Source organism: Elephas maximus, chromosome 10 (genome assembly GCF_024166365.1).
Source record: "Elephas maximus indicus isolate mEleMax1 chromosome 10, mEleMax1 primary haplotype, whole genome shotgun sequence".
Lineage (NCBI taxonomy): Eukaryota > Metazoa > Chordata > Mammalia > Proboscidea > Elephantidae > Elephas > Elephas maximus.
In genome coordinates this window covers 62,832,413-62,859,367 of record NC_064828.1, presented here as the reverse complement: position 1 = coordinate 62,859,367, position 26,955 = coordinate 62,832,413, and the positions used below count along the sequence as shown (strand labels likewise).

Below are 26,955 nucleotides of genomic sequence, written 5' to 3'. Positions count from 1 at the left end.
ATAGAGGTAATGGTCAACTGCATAAAAACTATAAAAAAGTATGATAAGGACTGGAAATTACCCCTTAAATTTAGTAATTAGGCCATGGTGAGCCTTGGTTAATAGTAGTTATACTTATTTTGATATTTGGTAGAGAGAATAAGTTACTAGCTTTTGGAAGATCTCATTAGATAATCCTCAGATCTAAAACCCCATATAAAACTTTACTAAATAAGAGGAATTTTGGAATAGTCTATTTGAATTAATAAGTCTATATAGACTAGTATAAAATAATTTTTATTTACTTATATCCTGTCTTATTCTATAAAGCACTTTAGGCCCTTATAAAAAGCTCAGTTTGGGTTTTTTCATAAATTGGCTCCATTATCTCAAACCCACCTAGCGATTCTTATTTCCTCCCTGCCTCTGATACATAATTTCCACTCTAGGGTAGGTGTACCATTTGCTTAATGCATAAATCATACTCATTCCAACTGCCACACTTTTTCTATGTTCCTCCTAGTCTAGAATGTCCCTTCCTCCTCCTCCTGATCCAAATATTGCACATCTTCGAAGTCCAACTTGAGTCCCAGTATCTCCATGAGCCTTTCCCTGATAACTCTTGCCTATACACATATGTCCCTCCCCTGAACTTCTTTTTCTTTTTTAAATATTTTACTGAGTTTTCGATGAACATTTACATAACAAATTAGGTTCCCATTTAACAATTTCTATACACATTGTTCAGTGACATTGGTTACATTTTCCACATTTTGTCAGCTTCTCAATAACGTTCCCTGAATTTCTAATGTTACCTATATTCAGAAACATATGGATTAGCACTTAATGGTGATCTAAATATTTCATGTATCTTAGTTCTGTCTCCTCGGCCAAACCATGAGATACGTAACTGCAGAATCTGTCTCCTTTGGCATCTGCCATAGTGCCTAGCACAATGCAGGGCATGTAGCAGGTAATCAATAAATACTTACTGATCGATATAATAACTAAAATTAGTCTAATAAAATTTTTCCTGGAAAAAAAGTCTTGGGTCACATACTTCAATGAATAAATAATGATGATTAGGAACTGGCATAATGATAATGTTATTGTAATATCAACTTAGGTCAATGATCAACCTGAGATATTTAGAAAAACTCTAAGCCTGAAAAATGATACAAAAGACATCCACAAATAATTACTTTACAACCAAACCCGTTGCTGTTGAGTCAATTCTGACTCATAGTGACCCTATAGGACACAGGAGAATGGCTCCATAGGGTTTCTAAGGCAATAAATCTTTACAGAAGCAGGCTGCCACATCTTTCTCCCTTGGAGCTGCTGGTGGGTTCAAACTGCCAACCTTCCAGTTGGCAGCTGAGTGCTTTAACCACTGTGCCACCAGGGCTCCTAGAGTTACTTTGGGAGATCTAAAATTTAACTTGTTTCATTCATTCAGGCATGCATTCATTCATTTACTCACAAGTTTATTGGTTATTATATTCCAGGTACTATGATAGGTACAGGATAAACTTTATAGCAGCTTTCCTACTACAAAGAACACAGATTGTCACATTTTAAATCTAATTTTTCTATTTTAATATGAATTATAATTACATATGCAGAAATGAAAGTAGTATCTGGTATAAACAACGTCAACTATGCACGCCCTTCTGCAAGCAACAGCAGAACAAATGTTTGTATTTTTTCATATTTTCTGAACTCTCTACTAGGTGCATAAAAACAAAAATAAAATAAATATGGTACCCTTGAATCTAAGCGAATGTCATTTACCACAGCAAACATTACAAGTGTTACTGAGTATTTCATCCTGATGTTTATATAACAGTTAAAACTATGAACGTGCCTAAAACTGTATAATCCCAAAGAGTGGAAGCTATATTAGTTATTGTTTATTAAATTTTCCAACCTTAAAAAAAAAAAGTAGCATACTAATGTTTTTATGCTAGAAATAGGAAATTATAAGTTTTATTTGTGTTCAAAGCTGAAATTATTTTGGTAATTCTGTTGTTGATTTGTTTGAACTGAAGCTGGAGATAGAAGATGTAGACGTTAACATTGTGAAATTGTTCAGCTATGAAAGATCAATCCAAGATGGACAATTATGGTATAAATACATAATACAAAGTTTCTTTGGGTAGGGCATCTATTCTGCCTCAAAATCCATATTCGCATCAGAATTGCAATGGATAAAAGGGGGAAAAAAATATTAGTATGTTCTCCATTCCCAGTCTTCTGTTCCCCAACTCTTATCTATTTATCCTTCTGCTTTTGGTTCATCCTAAGTCTCTTAAGGTCTCTTTTCTGTGTCATGCTGTTGTCTCAGACATTATGACACTGTCAGTTGCCTCTGGTGGTGGGGTGAGAGAAAGGACTGACTGGGAAAGGGCAAGAGGGAACTTTCTGGGGTAATGGTAATGTTCTCTATCTTAATAGGAGTTTGGACTACTATATGCATTTGTCAAAAATATCTGAATGTACACTTAGGATATTTGCATTTCATTGTTTGTGGAGTTTACCTCAAAAGAAAAAAGCTTAAAAAATACTGATAAATATGACATATATATATATAGTAATGATATATATGTTCAGGTATTTAGGGGGAAGTATACTGATGTCTTCAATTCACTTTGAAATACATGAAAAAAAAAAAGATGTATTCATGGATGGATAAAGGTATGAGTGACCTATGTGATAAAGCAAGACTATTAATGTTCATGGTAGAATCTAGGTTGTAGGTACCCAAGGGTTCACTGTGAAATTCTTTTACCTTTGCTATATGCTTGAAAATTTTCAAAATGTTGAAAAAAAAGATTGCAACAAGAAGTTATAATAAAAGCTATTTGACATTTTAAACACTAACATGTAAAGTTTATATCATATCGCTATGATGTGTCTGTTTTGAAAAGAGTAAAACAGTTTAAGTTATGTTCTAGGGAAACGCAGTAAAGTGGCATCAAAGAAAAGTGGTCTGTGTAGTTTGGTGCCCAAAACACTCAGATTGGCATGGATAGACCACAGCATTTTTAACTGGTGTATATTTAGAGTACATAATAATAGAAATGGAACTACTGAACACTACTAAACAAAAACACAAGGTGAAAGACGCACAGAAACAAGAAATCTTTTTAAAACACTTCTTACATACCTGGTTGTACATGTATCTCAACATGAAGTCCATCAGAAATGATTTTCCTTTTCTAAAGGCTCCAGCAACAGATACAGCAACGACCTCCTTGTCCCTGACAGCCTCTGAGAGAAGGATCCGATTTAGTGCAGTTTCATCTAACTCAAAGGAATGATCATCTTTGACAATGAGGACTTGGACTGGTCTTGCCTTTTTCACTGGCTCTTCCTCTTCTGAGCTCCATTCATATGACTTTTCTGAAAACCCGCCTGTTGAACAAAGCAGCAACTGGGTACAGCTGACCATCTCATAATACACAGAAATAAATGTATTTTTACCTCTCAACTTTCAAACACCTGACACAGGAACAGAGCGGAATTAGAAATGCTCGTTTTAATGACATAGGTTAATGTCATTCACACCATATCCCAGGAAGACTTATATTTGGTCTTTCTGATCACGTGACTGAATCACACAGAATTTTCTTTTCAGGGAAGCTCTAAGTCAGTGCAGAGATAATGTGTTTGCTGATGAGTGAGAAAGAAAATCAAAATTAAGGACTCCACTTTTGGAGCAGATGAAATGGCTTGAGTTCACACTTTCCTCATCCCCCAGAAATAAGTTTATTTATTCACATGAAGGATCCTGGAAGCACTTCTTAAAGCTGAACATATATAGGAAGAAATATATAGAGCAGCTCAGAATTACAGATTTTCAAAACTGGAATAAACCTCTAAAGTCACTTAGTTTGGTTTCCTCCAATGCATGAATGGCATCTGTAAAACCCTAGACTCTAAATATCTAAAACTATACCTTGAAACAATGGAAGTTCTCTTTTATTTCTAATTTATTAAGATTTAAAAAATCATAAGTAGGTAATATATTTTAGCAAATGTCTTTCCTGTATCTATTGAGATAATTGTATATATTTTTTCTCTAATCTGCATTTTTTATATGAACCTAATATTTTCATTTTGTAGTGTCTTATTTATACACTGTTAGATACAGCTTGCTAAAATTTTGTTTAGAATTTGTGTTTCTTATTCATAAATGAGTATACGATTTTCCTTCCTCATTTTGTCCTTGCTGGTTTTATTATCAAAGTTACACTAGCTTTATAAAATGAATTAGCAAATTCTTCCTTTTCTTTCTTCAGGAAGAATGTGTAATAAAAGATTAAAGAATTCTTTTAAATCTTGATAGAACACTCCTGTAAATTGTCTGGGCCTGGTGTTTTCTTTATGAGATGATTTTTAACGGCTATGTTGATCTTTACAAATTATAATACTATAATTATCTTTAGTAGTAATAAAGCTTTGTATTTCTCCTTGAGACACATTTGGTATATCTTTCTAGGAATTTTTTTTCCATTTTCTAAAATTTCAGACAAAATGTCAGAAAGATGAAGGTTTGAACAACATTATTAGCCAACCTGGCCTATATGATCTATATACCTAATAAGCCCAGAACCACATTTTTTTTTTTTTTAAGTTCATATGGACCATTTATCAGATAGACCATATAACCAAAAAAAAAAAAAAAACCCATTGCCGTGGAGTCAATTCCCACTCATAGCAACTCCACAGGACAGAGTAGAATTGCCCCATAGGGTTTCCAAGGAATGCCTGGTGGATTCAAACTGCCGACCTTTTGGCTAGGAGGCAAACTCTTAACCACAGTGCCACTAGGTTTTCATATACCGATTCATAACTCAGATCTCAACAAACCTAAAACTATTTCTCTGATCCAAATGTTTGGAAATTAAGCAATAAATTTCTAAATAAACTATGTCTTAAAGAAGAAAAAATGATGAAAATTAGAAAACATGACATATCAAAAACTTGCTTAGAGGAAATTTAAATGCATACACTAGAAAAAAAGTCTGAAAAATTATAATTTAACGTTAATCTTCAGAATCAAGAAAAAGAAGAGCAAATCAAATGAAAAGAAAAAGAAAATGTAGGAAATAGTAAAGATAAGGTCATAAATCAACGCAACAGAAATGGAGATCAACAAGATTAATAATACTGATCAAAGAAAACAAGAGAAAAAAAAACCCGCATATTACCAATAACAAATGAAAAAGGTAATATCATTACAAATCCTACAAATATTTTTAAGCTAATAAAAGGATATTATGAACAATTTTATGGACATAAATTTGATAACTTTGATAAAATAGACAAATTTAAAGAACAATATCACAAAGAATGACACAGAAAGAGAAAACATAAATACTTTTGTCTCTGAAAAAGAAATTAAATTCATAATTTAAAACCTCATGTAAAGAAAACTCCAGGTTCATTTGGGTTCCCTGGTCAGTTGTGCAAACATTTAGGGAAAACATAGTGCTCTTTTAGAGATCAGAAAATGATGGATCATTATCGGCTTGTTTTCTGAGGTCAAAATAACTTGGATACCAAAAAACTGACAAGGATATTATAAAAAATGAAATTACAAGCCAACATCTCTCAGGGACATAAACTCAAAAGTCCTAAATGAAAGACAGCCAATGAAATCCAACGATAAATGAAAAAAATATATATACATCACAAGTGATTTTTATTATAAGAATTTAAGGTTAGTTTAACATTTAAAAATCAATATAATTCACCACATTAAATTAAAAAAATGATCATTTTAATAGATAAATAAATGTATGAAAATGTAATACCAATTCTTGATTAAAAAAAAAAAAAAAACCTCAGCAAATTAAGAATAGAAGAGAAATTCCTTAATCTGGTGAATGGTATCAACAAAAAACCTACGACTAGAATTATACTTAATGGTAAAATACTGAAAGCTCTCCCCTAAAATCAGGAATCAGACATGGATGTCCACTATCACCATTTTTCATCAGTACTGTACTGCAAGTCCTAGACAAGGAGATAAAGCAAGTAAAAGAAACAAAAAGTATAACTGGAAAACAAGAAATCAAACATCATTATCCACAGTTGACACAATTGTGTATGTGATTGTCGTTGTGTGCTGTTGAGTCCATTCTGACTCACAGTAACCCTAAAGAACACAGTAGAACTGCCCCATAGAGTTTCCTAGGCCATAATCTTTACAGGAGCTGACCTTGACCTTTCGATTAGCAGCCCAGCACTTAACCATTGCACCACCATGGCTCCTGTTGACTGTGTATGTAGAATACACAGAAGAATATATATGTAACTATTAACGGGTGAATTTAGCAAGGTTGCTAGACACAAGGTGGATTTAAAAATCTATTTTATTTTTATATGCTTGCAGAAAACAATTATAAAACGAAATTTAAAAAAACATGTATAGCCACATAAACCAGAGACTGCATCAGCCTGAGACTGGGAGAACTAGATGGTGCCCGGCTACAACTGATGACTGCCCTGACAGGGAACACGACGGAGAACCCCTGGGGGAGCAGGAGAGCAGTAGGGTGCAGACCCCAGATTCTTGTAAAAGGACCAGACTTGGTGGTCCCACTGGGACTCGGGGGACCCCGGAGGTCTGGTCCCCAGGCCTTCTGTTGTCTAGAACAGGAGCCGTTCCCGGGGCAGGCTCTTCGGACAGGGATTGGACTAGACTGTGGGATGAAGGGCGGTGCTGGCGGGGAGTGGGCTCCTTGGATCAGGTGGGCGTGTGGCACTGTGTGGGAGGCTCCCGTCTGGAGGGGAGATGGGAGGGCGGGGGCAGGGGCTGGCAGACTGGACGCAGGAGTGGAGGGTGGAGGGAAGGGGGTAGCAACTGGGAGTGTATATAGCAAGGTGTATGTAGGTTTTTGTATGGGAGACTGGCTTGGTTTTGGGCTTTCACTTAGAGTGTGGTAAAGATTTAAAAAGAAAAAGAGAAAAAGATTGAGAGCAACCTCAAAAAAGAAAAAACCATGTATGTAGTCAATTAATTTTTTTGGTCAATTGATTTTTTTTGGTAATAGTTTTATTGAGATATAATTCACATACCATATTATTTACCCATTTGAAGAAAAAAAATAAATTCAATAGTTTTTAGTATATTAATAGAATTGTCCACAACTAATTTAAACATTTTCATCATTCCCCCCCAAGAGCCTGCTACTCTTTAATAGTCACTCCCCATTTGCCCACAGTCACCCCAGCCCTAATCTGCTGTAAACCCGTTGCCATCAAGTCATTCCAACTCATAGGGACCCTATACTCTACAAATCTACAAATAGAGATTTGCCTATTCTGGATATTCCACATAAATGGAATAATAAAATATGTGGCGTGTTGTGACTGGCTTCTTTGATTTAGCGTAATGTTTTCAAGGTATATCCACATAATGTTTTCAAGATATATTTACTAGTAGCAAGTATCAGTACTTCATTCCTTTTCATGACCAAATAATATTCTACTGTATATAGATAGCAAATTACATTTATCCATTCACCAGTTGATGGACATTTGGGTTGTTTGCACCTTTTGGCTATTATGAATAATGATGTGATAAACATTTGTGTCCAAATTTTTGTATGGACATGTTTTCATTTCTCATGGGTGGTCAGTACTTTTTGACAAAGGTGCCAGGGTAATTCAGTGAAGAACGAACAGTGTTTTCAACAAATGGTACTGGAACAATTACATATCTTTATGCAAAAAAAATAAATAAAACAAAAACATTTATCTATGCTTGGAATGTAAGGTATTATTAAGAAAAAATGTTATGCACTTGATTCATTGTTTATAATTCTCTATTATCTAAGCCATATTATTATTATTATTAATCTAAAATGAAAGATAATCCAAAAATTCTTTACAATGCATACCAAGTTTTTTCAGCATCAGGTTTCTACCTTCTTAAATATGTTTTGCTAAACAAAATTTAGTTTCAAATCTCTGAGCACTATGCAGATGTTAAAAGGAGGGAGAGGTGAGAAACAGGTCAGAAGCAAACCAGACAGAAATTAGCATTTTACTACAGATGATACAAATGGATAGCTCACAATGAGAGAACCAACCACATGTATCATTTCCCATTTTTACATAACTTGTATTCAGTATAGCGGCTTTGTGGGACTTTTTCATTTTATGTGGTGTTCTAAATCACTGGAAGCTGGCCACACAGCAACTGAATTTAGGTATGCAGAAAAGGAGTCCTCAAAAATTTAGAACAAAGAGCACAAACATTTCAATATACTGGAAATTCTGTGGAGTATATTTATAATTTTCTTAATTGGAGGCTTTGTATAAACTCTATACTCCATATTTCCAGCAAAAATTAAACCACGTGATGAACTCTGAGTATACTGGAGTTTTTATGGAGAAAAGACATAGCACCAAGGAAACTGTCACTTGGCAACTAAAATTAAAAAGATATGTTACTTTTTCTATAACAATTATGTCTCTTTCTAAAAGTAGAACATGAAGAAAATGACAGAAAAAACATTTGTCTGAATGTGCAACCAAGTATGACTTCCGAAATAACAGCAAAAGGGAGTTTTTACAAAAAGGGACAAAACGGAGTTGAAGAAACAAAAACAAAATATTAACTCATAAAAATGAACCTTAAGCAAGAGTAGAGATAAGAATTACAACACGATGACTAGACATTCTAGGTCTCAAAACACTACCACGCAGGCTCTGATAATTCTGCTGTTAAAGATACTCTTGAGAAGAGTCCTGTAACTTCAGAGCCTTGGAAGAAATAAGCAAATGATATAACAGATTGTTTATTTTTATTAGATATAAAAGCATTCCACAGACCATCAGTGGATGCCTCCAGAAGAAAAACAGTGTTATTATGATGAGGGCACTGGCAATTATAAAAAGAAAAAACTTCAACAGAAAGATTAATAAGTGATACAAAAAAATATACATGACTAAGAGAGATATGGAAAAAAATTCATTCTTAGTAGCAATTAAAGAAATGCAAGTTAAATGGAAATAACCTTTTTGGTTATCATAACTAGGAAAGGTTAAAAATATACACTCAGAGTTAGACATTGAAAAATATTAAAAATTATACCTACTCAAGAAAAAATAGGGACAACGTTAGGAACCCTCATACATGGCATAAACAGTATACAAAACATTATAAAGAATGTAGAAGAAAAACTAGATAACTGGGAGCTCCTAAAAATCAAACACCTATGCTCATCCAAAGACTTCACCAAAAGAGTGAAAAGACTACCTACAGACTGGGAAAAAGTTTTTAGCTATGACATTTCTGATCAGCGCCTGCTCTAAAATCTACAAGATACTGCAAAAACTCGACTACAAAAAGACAAATAACCCAATTAAAAAATGGGCAAAAGATATGAAAAGATACTTCACTAAAGAAGACATTCAGGTAGCTAACAGATATATGAGGAAACATTCACGATCATTAGCCATTAGAGAAATGCGGATCAAAACTACAATGAGATTTCATCTCACTCCAACAAGGCTGGCATTAATCCAAAAAACACAAAATAATAAATGTTTAAGAGGCTGTGGAGAGACTGGAACACTTCTACACTGCTGGTGGGAATGTCAAATGGTACAACCACTTTGGAAATCAATTTGGCGCTTCCTTAAAAAGCCAGAAATAGAACTACCATACGATCCAGCAATCCCACTCCTTGGAATATATCCTAGAGAAATAAGAGCCTTTACATGAACAGATACATGCATACCCATGTTTATTGCAGCACTGTTTACAATAGCAAAAAATGGAAGCAACCAAGGTGCCCATCAACGGATGAATGGATAAATAAATTATGGTATATTCACACAATGGAATACTACGCATCGATAAAGAACAGTGACGAATCTGTGAAACATTTCATAACGTGGAGGAACCTGGAAGGCATTATGCTGAATGAAATTAGTCAGTTGCAAAAGGACAAATATTGTATAAGACCACTATTATAATAACTTGAGAAATAGTTTAAACTGAGAAGAAAATATTCTTTCGTGGTTACGAGAGGGGAGAGGGAGGGAGGATGGGAAAGGGGCATTTACTAATTAGATAGTAGATAAGAACTACTTTAGGTGAAGGGAAAGACAGCACACAATACAGCGCAGGTCAGCATAATTGGAGTAAACCAAAAGCAAAGAAGTTTCCTGAATAAACTGAACGCTTCGAAGGCCAGCGTAGCAGGGGAAGAGGTCTGGGGACTATGGTTTCAGGGGACATCTAAGTCAATTGGCATAATAAAATCTATTAAGAAAACATTCTGCATCCCATTTTGAAGAGTGGCATCTGGGATCTTAAACGCTGGCAAGCAGCCATCTAAGATGCATCAATTGGTCTCAACCCACCTGGATCAAAGGAGAATGGAGAACACCAAGGACACAAGGCGATTACAAGCCCAAGAGACAGAAAGGGCCACATGAACCAGAGACTACATCATCCTGAAACCAGAAGAACTAGATGGTGCCCGGCTACAACCGATGACTGCCCTGTCAGGGAACACAACAGAGAACCCCTGAGGAAGCAGGAGAACAGTGGGATGCAGACCCCAAATTCTCATAAGAACAGACTTAATGGTCTAACTGAGGCTGGAAGGACCCCGGTGGTCACAGCCCCCAGGCCTTCTGTTGGCCCAGGACAGGAACCATTCCCGAAGCCAACTCTTCAGAGATGGATTGGACTGGACAATGGGTTGGAGAGGGATGCTGGTGAGGAGTGAGCTTCTCGGATCAGGTGGACACTTGAGACTATGTTGGCATCTCTTGCCTGGAGGGGAGATGAGAGGGTGGAGGGGGTTAGAAGCTGGCTAAATGGACACAAAAAGAGAGAGTGGAGGGAGAGAGTGGGCTGTCTCATTAGGGGGAGAGTAATTGGGAGTATATAGCAAGGTGTATATAAGTTTTTGTGTGAGAGACTGACTTGATTTGTAAACTTTCACTTAAAGCACAATAAAAACTATTTAAAAAAATTATACCTACTCATTAATAAAACAATTCCATTTCCAGGAATTTTTCCTGAGGAAATAATAAGGACAGTACATATGTATTTATCTACATAAAGGTTGATTACAACCTTATTTATACAGTGACAAACTGGAAACAATCTAAGTACCTAACAGTGGAATATTGTAAGTAAATTTTGGTACAGCTATGCTATGCAAAAGGTGCAGCCATTTGAAATCATGTTATAGAAACATACCTAATCATAAGAAAATATGTTAACGTATTTCAATGAAAAAAGCAGATGGGAAATACAATTCCCACTAAGGAAAACACACAAATATGCATATAGTCACTGAAAAAATAGTTTTAGAAGTACTTGCTTTTTAATGAATTGTCTGGTCCTTGGAGTCCTGGTGGTACACTGGTTAACAGTTTGGCTGCTAACCAAAAGGTTGGCAGCTAGAGTCCACCAGCCACTCCTTGGAAACCCTATGGGGCAGTTCTACCCTGTGCTATAGGGTCACTATGTGTTGTAATCGACTCAGCGCCATGAGTTTGGTTTTGTTTGGTGTCTGGTCCCTAAATCCTCTTGGAGTCAGCTATTCTGAAAATGCATGGTTACTCTTTGAGCTGAATATCGTCTATTCATGTTCAGGTCTATCTTCACCATTCTAACTTCTTTATATTGCAGGGACTACAAGTATAGAAACCACAGTAGTATAATTCTTATACTCTCCTGGTAGCAGGGTTCTGGTATAGATTTTGCCAGTGAAAGGCACTCGTAACATTTAGAAGACAAAATGAAGGAAAAGTGTTTCTTATCGTCTAACAGAATGGACAGATACGTGAGCACATAACAGACACGAGGCTTCCAGCACACTGTCAAAGGTACAGAACTACACTAATTTATGGACAGTAGCTAGCACTTTGGTCAGATGATCAGGTACTTAGAAGTATGTGTGTAGACCTTTGGTTCCATGTAAATGCTTACCAAAGAACTCTAAGTGAAGAGGAAGGTCTCAATAATCAAGTGGACAAAGTGACTCATTCTGTGGATATCAGATGGCCTCCTCCCCAGCCACCCCAATGACTGCTCAGTGAGCCCACGAACTAAACAGCAAAAGATACAAAGCATCTATATTAATACAAGACAAAAAAGACTTTGGGGCAAAAAGCATTACTTGAGGTACAAAAGCTTAGTACATAAAAATAAAAGGGTCCCACCACTGATGGTTTTGACCAGGGTCACAATAGTTGGTCCCAGGTAGAATGGGAGAAAAATGTGGAGCAGATCTCAAATTCTTACTAAAAAAAAAAAGCTAGACCAACTGGAACAGTAGAGAACAGAGGACTTCCTGAGACTATCACCCTGAGACATTCTTTAAATCCAGAACTGAGCCTATCCCTTGAGATCACAAGTTAGTAAAATCACAGAACGGCACACAAAATCAAGGACATTACCTGTAAGATCAGTGCTCTACTTAAAAATCACCAGTATGAGACCAAAAGGTCAACAATTACTCAAAAGCAGAGAAGATGAGGGAAGGGATATACAACATATGTTCTGACCAGAGTACAAGTAAATATGAAATCAACAGCACAAACATAACTTAGAAAAATCATACCTTCTATACATTCATGGATAATGGAATAAATCACTATGGACACTGTGATGGTTCATATTGTGTGTCAACTTGGCTGGGCCATCATTCTCAATGTTTATATGTGATCACTCCCATGATTGTCTCTGCTGTGAGTAGACAATTAGCTGAAAGGGAGTTTCCTTGGGGGTGTGCCTTGTATCCAAATATAAGCAGACATTCAGGCTTCTTTGCTCACTCAGTATCCTGCGGCTGCCTCCTGTTGTCTGACCTCCGGCTCTTGGGACTTGAGCTATCAGCTTATCTGCAGATCTTAGAATTCAAGGATCTTCACAACCCGAGAGCCGGAGCCCCACTTTCCGACCTGCAGATCTTGGATTTGCCAGCCCCTGCAGCTACATTAATTGAGAGACGCCTCTTTCTCCATACACGGACTTGGGACGTTTCAGCCTCTACGATCACATGAGCCATTTCCTTGATATAAATCTCTCTCTATATATATTTATATGCTTTGTTGGTTTTGCTTCTCTAGAGAACCCAGCCTAAAACAGACATATATAATACTTAAAACTGAATCACCACTTCAAAGAGATTTGAATGAGGGAATTTTTTTCCTTGTTAAAATAGTTGCTGTTTCTGCAGAAACTTCATTTTAAGATTAAACTGTGATGGATGAGCTATCATAATTCAAGTACACCGTTCTTTTTTCTAACAATTATTCATTGTCAGGCAATAGTAGTAAAGGGATTAAGGATGAAGCAAGTTTATAAAGTACTATTTTCTAAAAGAAATAGGAGGTATTTTCATTATTTCTATTGTACTTTTGGCTATACAAACACTTTGATGATATGAACGTCTATGTCTCCAATAAATCTGGTCAGAAATCACTTTTATTTTGTGATTAAGTTACATGGTGTATAGTAGGATAGCATACTGGGTACAAGTGGTCCCAAGTAAGATAAAAGACTAAAATAAAATGCTAGATGTTACATGAAACTGGTTTATGCGTGAAATGTTTTGTGCCTTGGTCTAATATTAAGAAGGTGTCTGTGTAAAATAACAAAAAGGACCAGTGTTGAATTGCACTATATTTTCCATATTCTAGATTACTAAATTTTTAAATGTGTTCTTTCCAAGATCGATTGAATTAGTATATACACTTGCTATCGTATGTGACAACTGTGTCATTGTTAGAGATTTTGGTAACTAAAATGGAAACCAGAAAAAAAAACTGAAGGAGAATGAACCTACTACATAAAATAATGTATTAAAAAAACAAACCAAACGTTGCCATCATGTCAATTCTGACTCATAGTGACCCTATGGGACACAGTAGAACTGTGCTTTCCAAAGAGCAGGTAGTGGATTTGAACTGCCAACGTTTTGGTTAGCAGCCAAGCTCTTAACCATTGTACCACCAGGGCTCCATATTACATATAGGAAAAAGTAAAATTGATATTTAGAGAAAATCTACAGTCTTAGATGTATATACTAGAAAAAAGAAGAGACACTGAAAATTAGTGAGTTTGAATCCAACTTTTAAATGTAGAAATAGAATAAAGAATAAGCCCCTCAAAAAAGCACAATACGGAGATAATAGAGATATACAGAAATTAATCAAATAGAAAAGAAAAAGAAAGATTAAATGATAAAAGATATAATAAAAAGACACTAAAAATAAAGCAGAGAAACTCTTAGAAAATTAAGAATAAGCTTATGCCAAATTGTTGAAGTGAGCAGATTCCAAGAAAAACATAAATTACTGAATACCTGAAGAAGAAATAGAAAACTTTATTTTTTCTATAGCCAATATAGAAACTGAATAAACAGTTCAAAAATCTCCCTATTAAGAAAACAGCAGGTCCAGATGTTTTGATAGATCAGTTTCCAAACTACATTGTCGTAATCATATATAAATTCTTCCAGAGAATAGAAAAAAGAAAAGTGAAATATCCCCTACTCATTTTATAAAGCAAGTATAACCTCGATACCAAAGTCATATAAAGAAAGGACAAGGAAGGATAGTTAGTTACAAACACACTTGTAAAGATCTTAAACAAAAGATTAGGAAACAAATCCAGCAACGTATTTAAAAAGGTAACACAGCATGACTAACCCTTTGCCATCAAGTGGATTCCAACTCATAGCAACCCTATAGGAGAGAGCAGGACTGCCTAAGAGGGCTTCCAACGTTGTATATCTTCACAGAGCAGACTGCCACATCTTCTCCCATGGAGTGGCTGGCGGGTTTGAAGCACTGACCTTTCAGTTAGCAGCCAAGCGCTTAACTACCGCACCACCGGGGTTTCTTCACAGCATGACTGACCCCCCACCAAAAAAAAAAAAAACAAATAGGGCAGAGCAGAACTGCTCTCATGGGGTTTCCAGGGCTATAAATCTTTACAGAAGCAGAATTCCACATCTTTCTCGCTGTGAAGCAGCTTGTGGGTTTGAACTTCTGGCCTTTTCAGTTAGCAGTGAGTGCTTAACCACTGAGCCACCAGGGCTCCTCACACAACATGACAAGCCTAGGTTTATTCCAGGAATGTAAGATCACTTTCATTGAGTATCTATTAATGCAATTAAGCATATTAACAGATTAAAGAAGAAAAATCATATAATTATTTCAATAAGTACAGAAAAAGCATTTGTTAAAATTCAATATTTGGTGATGATTTTAAAAATATATATATATTACTTAGGAATAAAGAAGAACATTCTTAATCTGATGAAGACAAGAAAAAGAAATAAAATATTTTAAAGCATTTAAAAGCAACAAGCAAAGCAGTCATTATTACAGATGATATGTTTCTTTACATAAAAAATCCTAAAGAACCAGATGGCAATTTATTAGAATTAATAAGAGTTTAGCAAAGTTGCTAGATAAAAGACAAATACATAAAAATCAACTGTATTTTTATATACAATTAATAGCTAATAAAAACATAATAGGGAAAACCAATCATAGCAACAAAAAATGTAAGGAACCCTAAGAATAAATCTAACAACAGATGTGCAAGCCCTTCAAGGAAAAATTTTAAAACTCTATTGAAAGACATTAAAAAAAACAAGAATTAAATAAATTAAGGAATATACCACGTGCATGAATAGGAATATTCAATATAGTAAAAAAAAAATCTCAATTTTCTCAAATTAATCTATAAATTGGATGCAATTTCAATTAAAAAAAAATTCCAACATACTTTTTCAAAGAACTTCACAATGTGATTCTAAAATTTTATAGAACAGCAAAAAGCCAAAAATAAAGAATAGTTCAAGTTGCCCCTGAAAAGGAGTATGATGGAAAGATTTGCCCTACCATCTATAAAGACATTATGAAAATAAATTGAAACTGTGTGATATTGACAGAGAAATAGACAAATAATACTGCAACAGAATAGGGAGCCTAGAAATAGACTGACAATATTCAGAAATTATATATGACAGTACAGCTTGGAGATCAGTGGGGAAAGTATGGATTATTGAATAATGGGTCTAAAACACTTGGTTGTCTATACATATGGAAAAAATGAAAATGGAGTTCTACATCACACAATAAAATCCAAATGGATTTAGAACTTAAAATGAAGTACAAAACTTAAAATATAGGAAAATATTTTATAACTTTGAAGTAAACAAAGATTTCATAAGATACAAAAATACAATCCATAAAGGAAAACATTGGTTAAATTGGCTACATTTAAATATAAAACTTCCATTCATTAAAATGTACCAAAAAAAACAAACCCGTTGCCTTCAAGTCGATTCTGATTCATAGTGACCCTAAAGGACACAGCAGAATTGCCCCATAGGGTTTCCAGAAAGCAGCCGGTAGATTCAAACTGCCAACCTTTTGGTTAGCAGACAAGCTCTTAAACACTGTACCACCAGGGCACCAAAATATGCCAAAGAGGATGAAGTCATGTCATAAACTGACAAAAGATATCTGTAACATGAATAACTAACAAAAAACTTACATCCAAACCATGTAAAGAATTTGTCAAAGCAATAAGAAAAAGGTAACCTAATAAAAGATGGGCAAAAGGCAAATGGGCACAGAGAAAGAAATATGAATGACCAATAAATACATGAAAATATACACACAACTCGCTGGTATTCAGGAAAATACAGATTTAAACCACAACGGGATGTCATGTCACACCTGTTATAATATGAAATGTGTACGAGGATATGTAGTAAACTGAACACTGTGAAAAAAATGCATACTATTTACGATAAAAAAAAACCACTGCCGTCGAGTAGATTCTAACTCATATTTACGATATGAAGCTATTTACGATAGCTTCCTAAAAATGTAAAACTAAACAATACATTATTTAGGGATATAGACATATATAGTAAAACTATAAAAAATGATCAAGGAAATAAAAAACATCAAAGTTAAGAATTCGACAGGAAGGCAACTGGTGGTTATTTTGGAAAGGGATAAGGAGGTGTTGCCATTAAAGCGGGGCACACAAGGAGTCTCAAAATATTGGTAAAGTTCTATTTCTTCGATACAGATACTCATTATTCTTTTTAAAATTGAACATATATATTTTTGTGGTCTATTACTTACATAAAATATGTTTCATAAGAATTTTTCTATAGAAGAGGAAGGGACTCCAAATCTAAAGACACTCGAACTTCTGTATAACTAAAAGTACCTCACGGTAGATCATTTTCCTGAAGATCACAGGTTCCGCCTACAGTCCAGCCACTGGTTCTAAAGATAAAAAAGGCTGCAGGTCGAAATGCAGCCAAGGTAACCCAGGAGTCAGGGAGACAAGGAATAAGTAGATGCTAAGCATAAAATGTGAAGAATGGGAATTCTGGAACACTTAATTGTGCTTACAAAGAACCTTTACATAGACCAAGAGGCAGTTGTTTGAACAGAACAAGGAGATACTGATTGGTTTAAAGTCAAGAAAGATGTGCATCAGGGTTGTATCCTTTCACCATATTTATTCAATCCGTACGCTGATCAAATAATCTGAGAAGCTGGACTATACGAAGAAGAATGCAGCATCAGAATTGGAGGAAGACTCATTAACAACCTGCACTATGTAGATGACACAATCTTGCTTGCTGAGAGCGAAGAGGACTTGAAGCACTTATTGATCAAAATCAAAGACGACAGCCTTCAGTATGGATTACACCTCAACACAAAGAAAACAAAAATCCTCACAACTGGACCAATGAGCAACATCGTGATAAATGGAGAAAATATTGAAGTTGTCAAAGATTTCATTTTACTTGGATTCACAATCAATGTCCATGGAAGCAGCAGTCAAAAAATCAAATGACATATTGCATTAGGCAGACCTGCTGCAAAAGACCTCTTTAAAGTGTTAAAAAGCAAAAATGTCACTTTGAGGCCTAACGTGCATCTGATCTAAGCCATGGTATTCTCAACATCCTCATGTGCATGCAAAAGCTGGACAAGGAACAAGGAAGACCAAAGAAGAATTCACACATTTGAATTATGGTGTTGGCAAAGAATATTGAACAGACCATGGACTACCAGAAAAAAAAAAGGACAAATCTGCCTTGGAAGAAGTATAACCAGAACACTCCTTAGAACCAAAGATGGTGAGACTGCATCTCACATACTTTGGACATGTTATCAGGAGGGATCTGTCCCTGGAGAAGAACATCATGCTTGGTAAAGTAGGGGATCAGTGAAAAAGAGGAAGACCCTCAATAAGACAAATTGACACAGTGTCTCAACAGCGGTGTCAAACATAGCAATTATTGTGAGGATGGCGCAGAACCAGACAGTGTTTCGTTCTGTTGTACGTAGGGTCGCTGTGAGTTGGAACTGACTCAACGGCACTTAACAAGTATAAAAAAATACATAGCCATAGGAAAAAATATATTTGAAAAAGATGCAGGGAAGGTAAATAAAAGGGGGAGAGGGAGAGGAAGTGTGCAGAGGAAGTACCTATATGACCCAGGAGAAATTTTTATTTTGTTTCAGGATGAAGAGGAATTTAAAAAATGAATAAAGGGAAAAACAGTCTTATTTCAAGAAAAACAGAAGTCAGCCAATTAGAAAAGAAAGCAGATCAAGAGGTAACTATTATATCATGACTATGTTTAATCTTTCCTTAAAAAAACAAAAACAGAACCCTAAAAATTAATTTTCAACAAATGGATATTTCTTACATTTACTTGAAGCAAGGTCAGTTTTACAGAACAGGCAGGCAGAGCTGACACTTTAGTGCAAACATTTCTCTGAAGCAATGCAGAACTGTCAATTTCTGTTATACTGTAGAATACTCAAAGTCCCGTTTAATATTCCAAATTTTTAACAACTCCAATTAACAAAAGCAAACAAACCAAAAAGAAGTGTGGAGAAGGCACTTCTGTTTTGTCTCTGGTAGTACTGAAGTCCTAACCCAGCTTTGTCAGATATTGCTTTCTGGGTTACTGTCTCCGATATTCATCTGTCCCCTTTATCTTGCACACTAGCACATTCTTCGCCTACTTTTCTAGTCCAAGGTGATCAAGTTTATAGAGCATTGATTTCTTATATCAGCTTAATCCTAGATAGGCTTTCTGTGGCACCTTTTAGCATACCATTCCAGTTCTTTGTCCTCATCACAGGGACTGGAAACAATCAACCCTGAATTTAAATCCTAGATGTATAACTTGTAAATTATGGGACCTCTGGCAAGTTACTTATGCTCTCAAAGTCCTCATATATAAAGATATGGATAATAATTCCTACCTTTGAAGAATTGATTATTAAATGCTTAAATTTATTCAAACTCCTAGTGAAGTATAAGTTTAAGCACAGCACACAGGGCTTGTAGCATTCTCAGTTCTATTTACAGACCTGCTTCCCAGTTGTATTTCTGGGTATGATCCTCAAACACCACCCCCCAGCCCTGGTGGTCACCAGAGTTGCTTTTCTGTTTGCTAGCTTTCATGGCCCCTGCAGGACCTAAAAGGTCTCTGGCCATGCAAATAAAAACAATATCTATTATATGTCCCTTAACCGGTTGCTGTCAAGTTGATTCTGACTCATGGTGACTCCTTGTGTGTCACGGTAGGACTGTGCTCCACAGGGTTTTCAACGGCTGATTTTTCAGAAGTACATCGCCAGGCTTTTCTTCTTTACAAGATCCTTATCTGAATTTTAGGCCTCCTGTAGAAATCTCACAAGTATCTTTCTTTCCCTTTTTGGAGGGAAACACTATATTTTATAATTCTGGAGAATCCATAAATAACATTGCAAAGAGTGAGAATTTCAAGAAGACTTAATTGTGCCATACATAGACCAAGAGGCAGTTGTTCCAATGGAACAAGGGGATACTGTGTAGTATAAAATCCATAAAGTTGTGCATCAGGGTTGTATCCTTCCACTGTACTTATTCAATCTGTACGTTGAGCAAATAATCTCGGAAGCTGGACTATATGAAGAAGAATGCAGCATCAGGATTGGACGAAAACTTATTAACAACCTGTGATATGCAGATTACACAGCTTGCTTACTGAAGGTGAAGATGACTTGAAGCAATTACTGATCAAAATCAAAGACCACAGCCTTCAGCATGGATTATACTTTAACATAAAGAAAACAAAAATCCTCACAACTGGACCAATAAGCAACATCATGATAAATGGAGAAAATATTGAAGTTGTCAAGGATTTCATTTTACGTGGATCCACAATCAACGTCCACAGAAGCAGCAGTCAAGAAATCAAATGGTGTATTGCACTGGGCAAATCTGCTGCAAAAGACCTCTTTAAAGTGTTAAAAAACAAAGATATCACTTTGAGGACTGAGGTATGCCTGACCCAAGCCATGGTATTTTTAATCTCCTAATATGCATGGGAAAGCTGGACAATGAATAAAGGAGACTGAAGAATTTATGCATTTTAATTATGATGTTGGCAAAAAATATGGAATATACCACAGACTGCCAGAAGAACGAACAAACTTGTCTTGGAAGAAGTGCAGCCAGAAGTCTCCTTAGAAGTACAGATGGTGAGACTCTGTCTCACATACTTTGGACACGTTATCAGGAGGTACCAGTTCCTGGAGAAGGACATTATCCTTGATGAAGGAGAGGTTCAGTAAAAAAGAGGAAGAACCTCAATGAAATGGAGTGACAGTCTAGTAGGCTACAGGTCCAGATTTAGGGCAGAGCTCCAGGGGAAGGCTTTTTCTCTCTGTTGGCTCTGAAGGAAGGTCCTTGTCTTTAGGCTTTCCTTGGTCTGGGAGCATCTCAGCGCAGGAATCTCAGGTTTGTGTCCCCCAAAAACATCTGTCAATTTGGCTAGGTCACGATTCCCAGCATTGTATCTGGAACAATGGTCTCAAACCTAGCAATGACTGTGAGGATGGCACAGGACTGGGCAATATTACATTCCGTTGTACATAGGGTCGCTATCAGTAGAAACCAACTTGATGGCACCTAATGACATGGATTGAATTGTGTCCCCCAAAAACATCTGTCAATTTGGCTAGGTCACGATTCCCAGCATTGTGTGATTGTCTACCATTTTGTCAACTGATGTGATTTTCCTATGTGTGGTAAATCCTAACACAATGATATAATGAGATGGATTAGTGGCAGTTATATTGATGAGATCTACAAGATTAGTGTCTTAAGCCAAACTCTTTTGAAATATAAAAGAAAAAAATCAAGCAGACAGACATGGGGGCCTCATACCACCAAGAAAGCAGTGCCAGAAGCAGAGTGTATCCTTTGGACCTGAGGTTCCTGCGCTGAGATGCTCCCAGACCAAGGAAAGCCTAAAGACAAGGACCTTCCTTCAGAGCCAACAGAGAGAAAAAGCCTTCCCCTGGAGCTCTGCCCTAAATCTGGACTTGTAGCCTACTAGATTGTGCGAGAATAAATTTCTCTTTGTTAAAGCCAGCCACTTGTGTTATTTCTGTTATAGCAGCACTAGGCGACTAACACACCTAACAACAATGACAACTTTTGCCCTCTGCCTTTTTCTCTCTAACTTGTCTGAAAAATACTTTCTTAGCTAGATGATAAGGTCAGTTTATCAACTTCTTTTTCTAAGCTATTATCTGAGGTTTTTGTTTGTTCTCTCATCAGAGACCTCTGACTTCTAAGAGGGCCTCTTTTCTCTATCTCTGTCACGCCCCATCCTGTTTTTTAAAAAACATCCCACAGTATCATGTTATAGAAAATAAATTAGAAAACAACCCTAGGTCCTAATTCTAGTTCTCCAACTTACTAAATATGTGACCTTCACCAAGTCATTTAATCTATCTGAGACTCAATTTTTTCATCTGCAAAATAGGGAATAATATATTCTTCCAACTTCAAAGGCTGATGATCTAATTAATAACGCAGGTGCATATGCTTTGAAAATTATAGTTCTATACAATGCATAAGGTATTATCCATTCAACAAAGAGGCAGTATAGCATAGTGATAAAGATAAAAGAATCTCAAGTCGAACTGTCAGAGTATGAATCCTGGTTCTATCACTTACTAGCCCTATCTTTTAAGAGGTAAAGTGAGGATACTAGTACCTATCTTATATGATGTTACCTATTATTGTTATTACTAAACACTTAGCAGGTGTTTAGCATTGTACTAGTTGCTAGCAATAAAATGGAATAAAGACAGACATGGTTAACATCTCTGTCAAAACCTTTATCTCCTTTTCCATGTACTACATTTTCTAAGTCATTTGTCATATATACTTTACAGCAAACAAAAATCTGAATAATAAAGCACTTCTATAGAACACCAAGATAAGATTCCAGGGTTCCACTATCTTTTCTGTGGCAATTTCCAGTGAACACATGATGACTAGCACTCCTTTTCCCAATCTATTACTTGAGTTGAAAGTGTACAGATGACTTCTGGTTAAACCATCTGGGATGTGTTTCTATCAAATATAAATCTAAGACAGTGTTTCTCAAAGTGACATCCAAAGACCACCTGCTTCTGAAACACCTAAAATGCTAACCAAAAGGCAGATTCTTGGGTCCCATTTCAGATATATTGACTCAGAAACTCTGAAGACGAAGGTATCTCCACATCTAATAAGCTCCCAATGTGATTTTTATGCAAATCCCATTTGAGAACCAACCCTGGTGGTGCAGTGGTTAAGAGCTACGCTGCTAACCAAAAGGTCAGCAGTTGGAATCCACCACGTACTCCCTGGAAACCCTATGGGGCAGTTCTACTCTGTCCTGTAGGGTCATTATGAGTCAGAATCAACCCGAGGTAGCAGGTTTTATTTATTTATTTATTTGGTATCTTAAGAGAAAAAAAAAAAAAAACTCCAGTACGTAAGAAATCTGTAGCCAGCAAAAATCCTGAGGGATAATGATTCAAAGTTCCACAAAGGAGAAAAATTTTTGTCCTCAGAATAAATTTCCACACACCTGTCTCTCACAGGATGGAGTCAACAATCCACAAAGATCAAGACCAAAACTGGCTTGAACAGGTACTCTCGATTTATGACATATACATATTTGAGTTACAACAAACCCACACTTACTACTATCCTTTTTTCTGGTACATCTAATCATTAGTGGAGTCCTGGTGACCAGTGGTTAAGAGCCTGGCTGCTAACCAAAAGGTCTGCAGTTTGAATGAACCAGCCACTCCTTGGAAACCCTATGGGGCAGTTTTATCCTGTCCTATAGGGTTGCTATGAATCGATTCGATGGCAGAGGGTTTTGATAGGGTTGCTATGAGTCGTAATTGACTCAGTGCAGTGGGTAATCATTAGTAATATATACTACGCACAACACTGCAATACATAATTTGCTGATGTTATCATTCTCAGATGTTCAATGTCATGATTTATAAAGATATTGATAATAAAAGGCAATAATAATGAAAACTAACAAAAATGAGGTATTCAACTTACATTAGACTTACAAGGAGTTGTAGAAAGAGAACGCCCACCGTAAGTGGGGAACTACTTGTGTTCGAGAAATTCCTATTCTAGAGGCCAAAGGAAAGGGTGGAAAGAGGGCACTCTGAATATGCTTACCTAGGATTTCAGAAGAAGCAAAGAAAATGGAGTTATTACAACAGTCACACCTACTCAAATTGGGGTTTGGTGATTTCAGAAAATGAAACTGCTTAGGCTCTTAGCCTCAGACAGCTAATATACCTCCCTGCTCCAACTCTCCACATCTACCACAAACCTTGGATGATCTCTCAAATATAAGCCTTGGCTACTGGGGGCAAAGTTGATCCTGTGACCACCATAACTATCAGAAGCAAGAAGAAACACAGTCTTTTGATAACAGCAAACCAAAGTAACCAATTAAAATGTAAACATATGCCTCTTGGTCAGATGGACAGTTACAGGAGCGATTTCAGTGAGCCATGGAAGAGAATCAAGCTGCTCCAAACTCCTAGTAGGTGTGAGCTTTCCAAATAATAACAATTCAAAGCTAACAAACAAAATATTTCTCTAAACAAGTCACAGCGGCCTGGGGCCCGCACTGGTTTACATAATAAAATACCACGGAGGCATTAGTTCCTAAGATGCTTGTGAGTTTATCACTGTTACCTGAAGAAACTGGGCGCCCAAGGTGGAAAAAGACGCCCGGCCTGCCCACACTAAACGGCTGAACCGGTTCTAAAGCAGCAGAGCGGGCGGGGCCGCGACTTCTTCCGCATCACTGCGCTCGCTCTTCTTCGCCTGCGTGAGCACCGCCCACCCACTCGCGGCTTGAACCCACTGGGCCTAGTCTCTCCTTCCCCCTCCCCTCGGCCTGGTGCTGAATCATGAGCCCCGTGGCTCCAAAAGGTAAAATCAAAGAACAAAGCCACCCTCTGGGCTAGCCTGAATGGGGTACCAGGTCGGGTGGGGCAGAAGGCTGGAAACCATAACTTTGCTTCCCTTCTTCCCGAATTCCCCACCCAACCCCCGAATTAAAACGAGTACTGCAGCGCCTGGGGACTCCCAAGCAGCCGCCCCTTTTCCTGGGTTGCTCGGGTCCGCAACGCTCCGTCTCTGCGCGGCGCGCTCCACCTCATTGTTCCAGCGCGCTACCCGCCCGTCGGGAGCCCGCGCCCTGCCCGCCCCGCGAGCTCGCAGCTCCCGGAGAAGGGGGAGGGTTCCGCCTGCTCGAGATCCCCGACCCCTCGCCCTTCTGGGCTGGGTAACAGCAGCCCCGTGCCTACTCTCTTCACCTTCCTTTCAACCTATCCCTAGAGGGAAAACTACCGGGTCTGCAGAGGCGATCGGTGGGTGCTGTCCAAATGCTGGGGGGAGGCGGGCTGGGGGTGGGGGAGAAGCAGCTGGAGGCTATGGCCTGCGTGAAGCTGCAGCCTTAGCCCCGACAGAGCGATTCCAGTTCCGCCGGTATCGCTCGGCCATGGTCCCTCCGGCCCGACAGGGATCAGCTCGGCAGCAGCCAGTCTCCCAGCCCTGGATGCTGGCGCCTATCGGCCTTGGCTCTCCAGGTCTCCAAAAGCAGAAAGCCGAGGGCCAGTCCCTGTGCGGACGGCAGAAGTTACCATTTCCTACTCACCCCAACTGTTTCTGTCCCTGCGGTTCTTGGCCATCGTGGTCCGGGGACTGGTGGCGGTGAGGCGCTGTCACTGCGCTCGCTGTCTTCTCCGGGGCCCGCAGGTTGCTGGCGTTGGGAGGCTCTGTGCCTGCTGGGCGCAGTTCGCTCAGGCTCTGAGGATGTTGCTGTGGCGCTGGTGGGAAGGAGCGGGGAGGAGAAGGGAGGAGAAAGCGGATGAACCAAGCTCAGCATCATAAACCCGAGTTCACACAAATACCAGCGTCACACCCTCTCTACCTCAGCCCACCCCTAGGGCGTGAAGACAGTGACAGACGATGTACTGCAACATTTTTATTGGAAAACACACACATAAACAGCACCCCCCACACACACACCAGCACACACACTCAAAGAATTTAACAGCGATATCTAGAAATACACAAACCAATATACTGCATTATTTTGGATGTTGAAATACCTGTTTCCTTAGTACAAACATGCCGTCAATATTTATATAGCCAAACAGTTAAAATAATCTGCATTTAGCCACCAGGCACCATTTTTTTTTTTTTTTAAAGCAAGGTCATGTTAGTAAAGAGGGTATGACATATTTTTCTTTCTATATCCTAAACACATCTGTTTTTTAGGACTAGGATAGCAAAATTTAGATCAAGATAAATGAAATCTGGAGATTCATCATAATCTATAATTCAATGTCTAAAACAAAAAACAAAACCATTGCCATCAAGTCGATTCTGACTCACACTGACCCTGTAGGACAGAGTAGAACTGCCCCACAGGGTATCCAAGGAGTGGCTGATGTATTCAAACTGCTGACCTTTTGGTTAGCAGTAGCTCTTAACCACTGTGCCACCAAGGCTCCAACTCGATGTCTAGTGGGCAAAATTTTGTACTAGATTTGCAGAGGTAAAGTCTGTAGTTACAGTCCAGTAGCAAATATCTGAAGTAAAATCACACTACATAGTCTGGGTGGGCCTTGGCAGCCACAAAGGTTACAGACAATTCTGAATGAAAAGTAAAAGGTAAGAAATGTTCTCAGTCTTTCCCTTTCCACTGGCTTCTTTATGCCTACAAACCTAGTTGTTTTCAGTATCTTGGAAACACTGTCCGTTTATGCTGCTTGACCCTCAGAATACCATCATCTCATTCCTCACGTCCTCATTCACAGGCTTCTCCTGCATTTGGTTGCTGCCCACACACTCTACTGATCAGTTCTTCCTAGGCAACCACGCCAGCCGCTTAATTACCAGATCCATGATCTATCTCTTATTCTTCAGCCTAACCAATGCCTCATTCTACACTCTCCCAATGTAATTTGCTTCAGTGGCTTCAGACAGGACCTCCATGTTGATGATTCCCAAACAGATACTTCTAATCTTATGCTCTTTTAAGGAGAATCATCAGGTCAGAGCTGAATTTATAACTGCCCAAGGTTGCCTCCGCTTTGTTTTGCACTGGAACTTCAAAGTCAAATGTCTAAAATGAAAACAAAGCTCTCCCACCCACCACTGCCAAATTTTATGCATTCCTTATTTCAGTTAATGGTTCTAGTGACCACAGACTGTGAACACTAGAGCTTTACTGAAATTTACATTATGGTTTTAAGGCAGCTGTGTTTAAGAGTTGTGTTCCCCAATCACCAGTGAAACTGCATAGGGGGATAGCAATTATTTCCCTCCTGTACCTAAAAACCAAATCACAGGACAAAAAAGAAGTGTGCTCTGCCATTTTTTGTGTATTTCTTTACTATAATTCTTGGCTCACATTCCAATCGGAAAATCTCAGGCGAATCCCATTAAAAAAAAAAAAAAAAGACTACAGTAGTTTTCAAAAAAGATAGTTAAAAAACATTTTCAGCATCTATTCCTAATTGGAAAAGAAATTAATTTTTAAA

At 37.6% G+C, this 26,955-nt stretch overlaps 1 protein-coding gene across 2 annotated transcripts in view; it reads right to left on the bottom strand.

Moving 5' to 3' along the window:
- Positions 1-25,188, bottom strand: part of ATL1 (atlastin GTPase 1) — a 76,441-nt gene extending 51,253 nt beyond the window's left edge. For both annotated transcript variants that reach the window (XM_049899023.1, XM_049899021.1), the window contains exons 1-2: positions 25,062-25,188; positions 3,149-3,396 (exon numbers count right to left, since the gene is read on the bottom strand). In XM_049899023.1, coding sequence (XP_049754980.1) covers positions 3,149-3,396; positions 25,062-25,095 — 282 coding nt within the window. In that variant the 5' untranslated portion in view covers positions 25,096-25,188. The remainder of the gene's footprint in view (positions 1-3,148; positions 3,397-25,061) is intronic.
- Between the last annotated feature and the right edge of the window lie 1,767 nt (positions 25,189-26,955).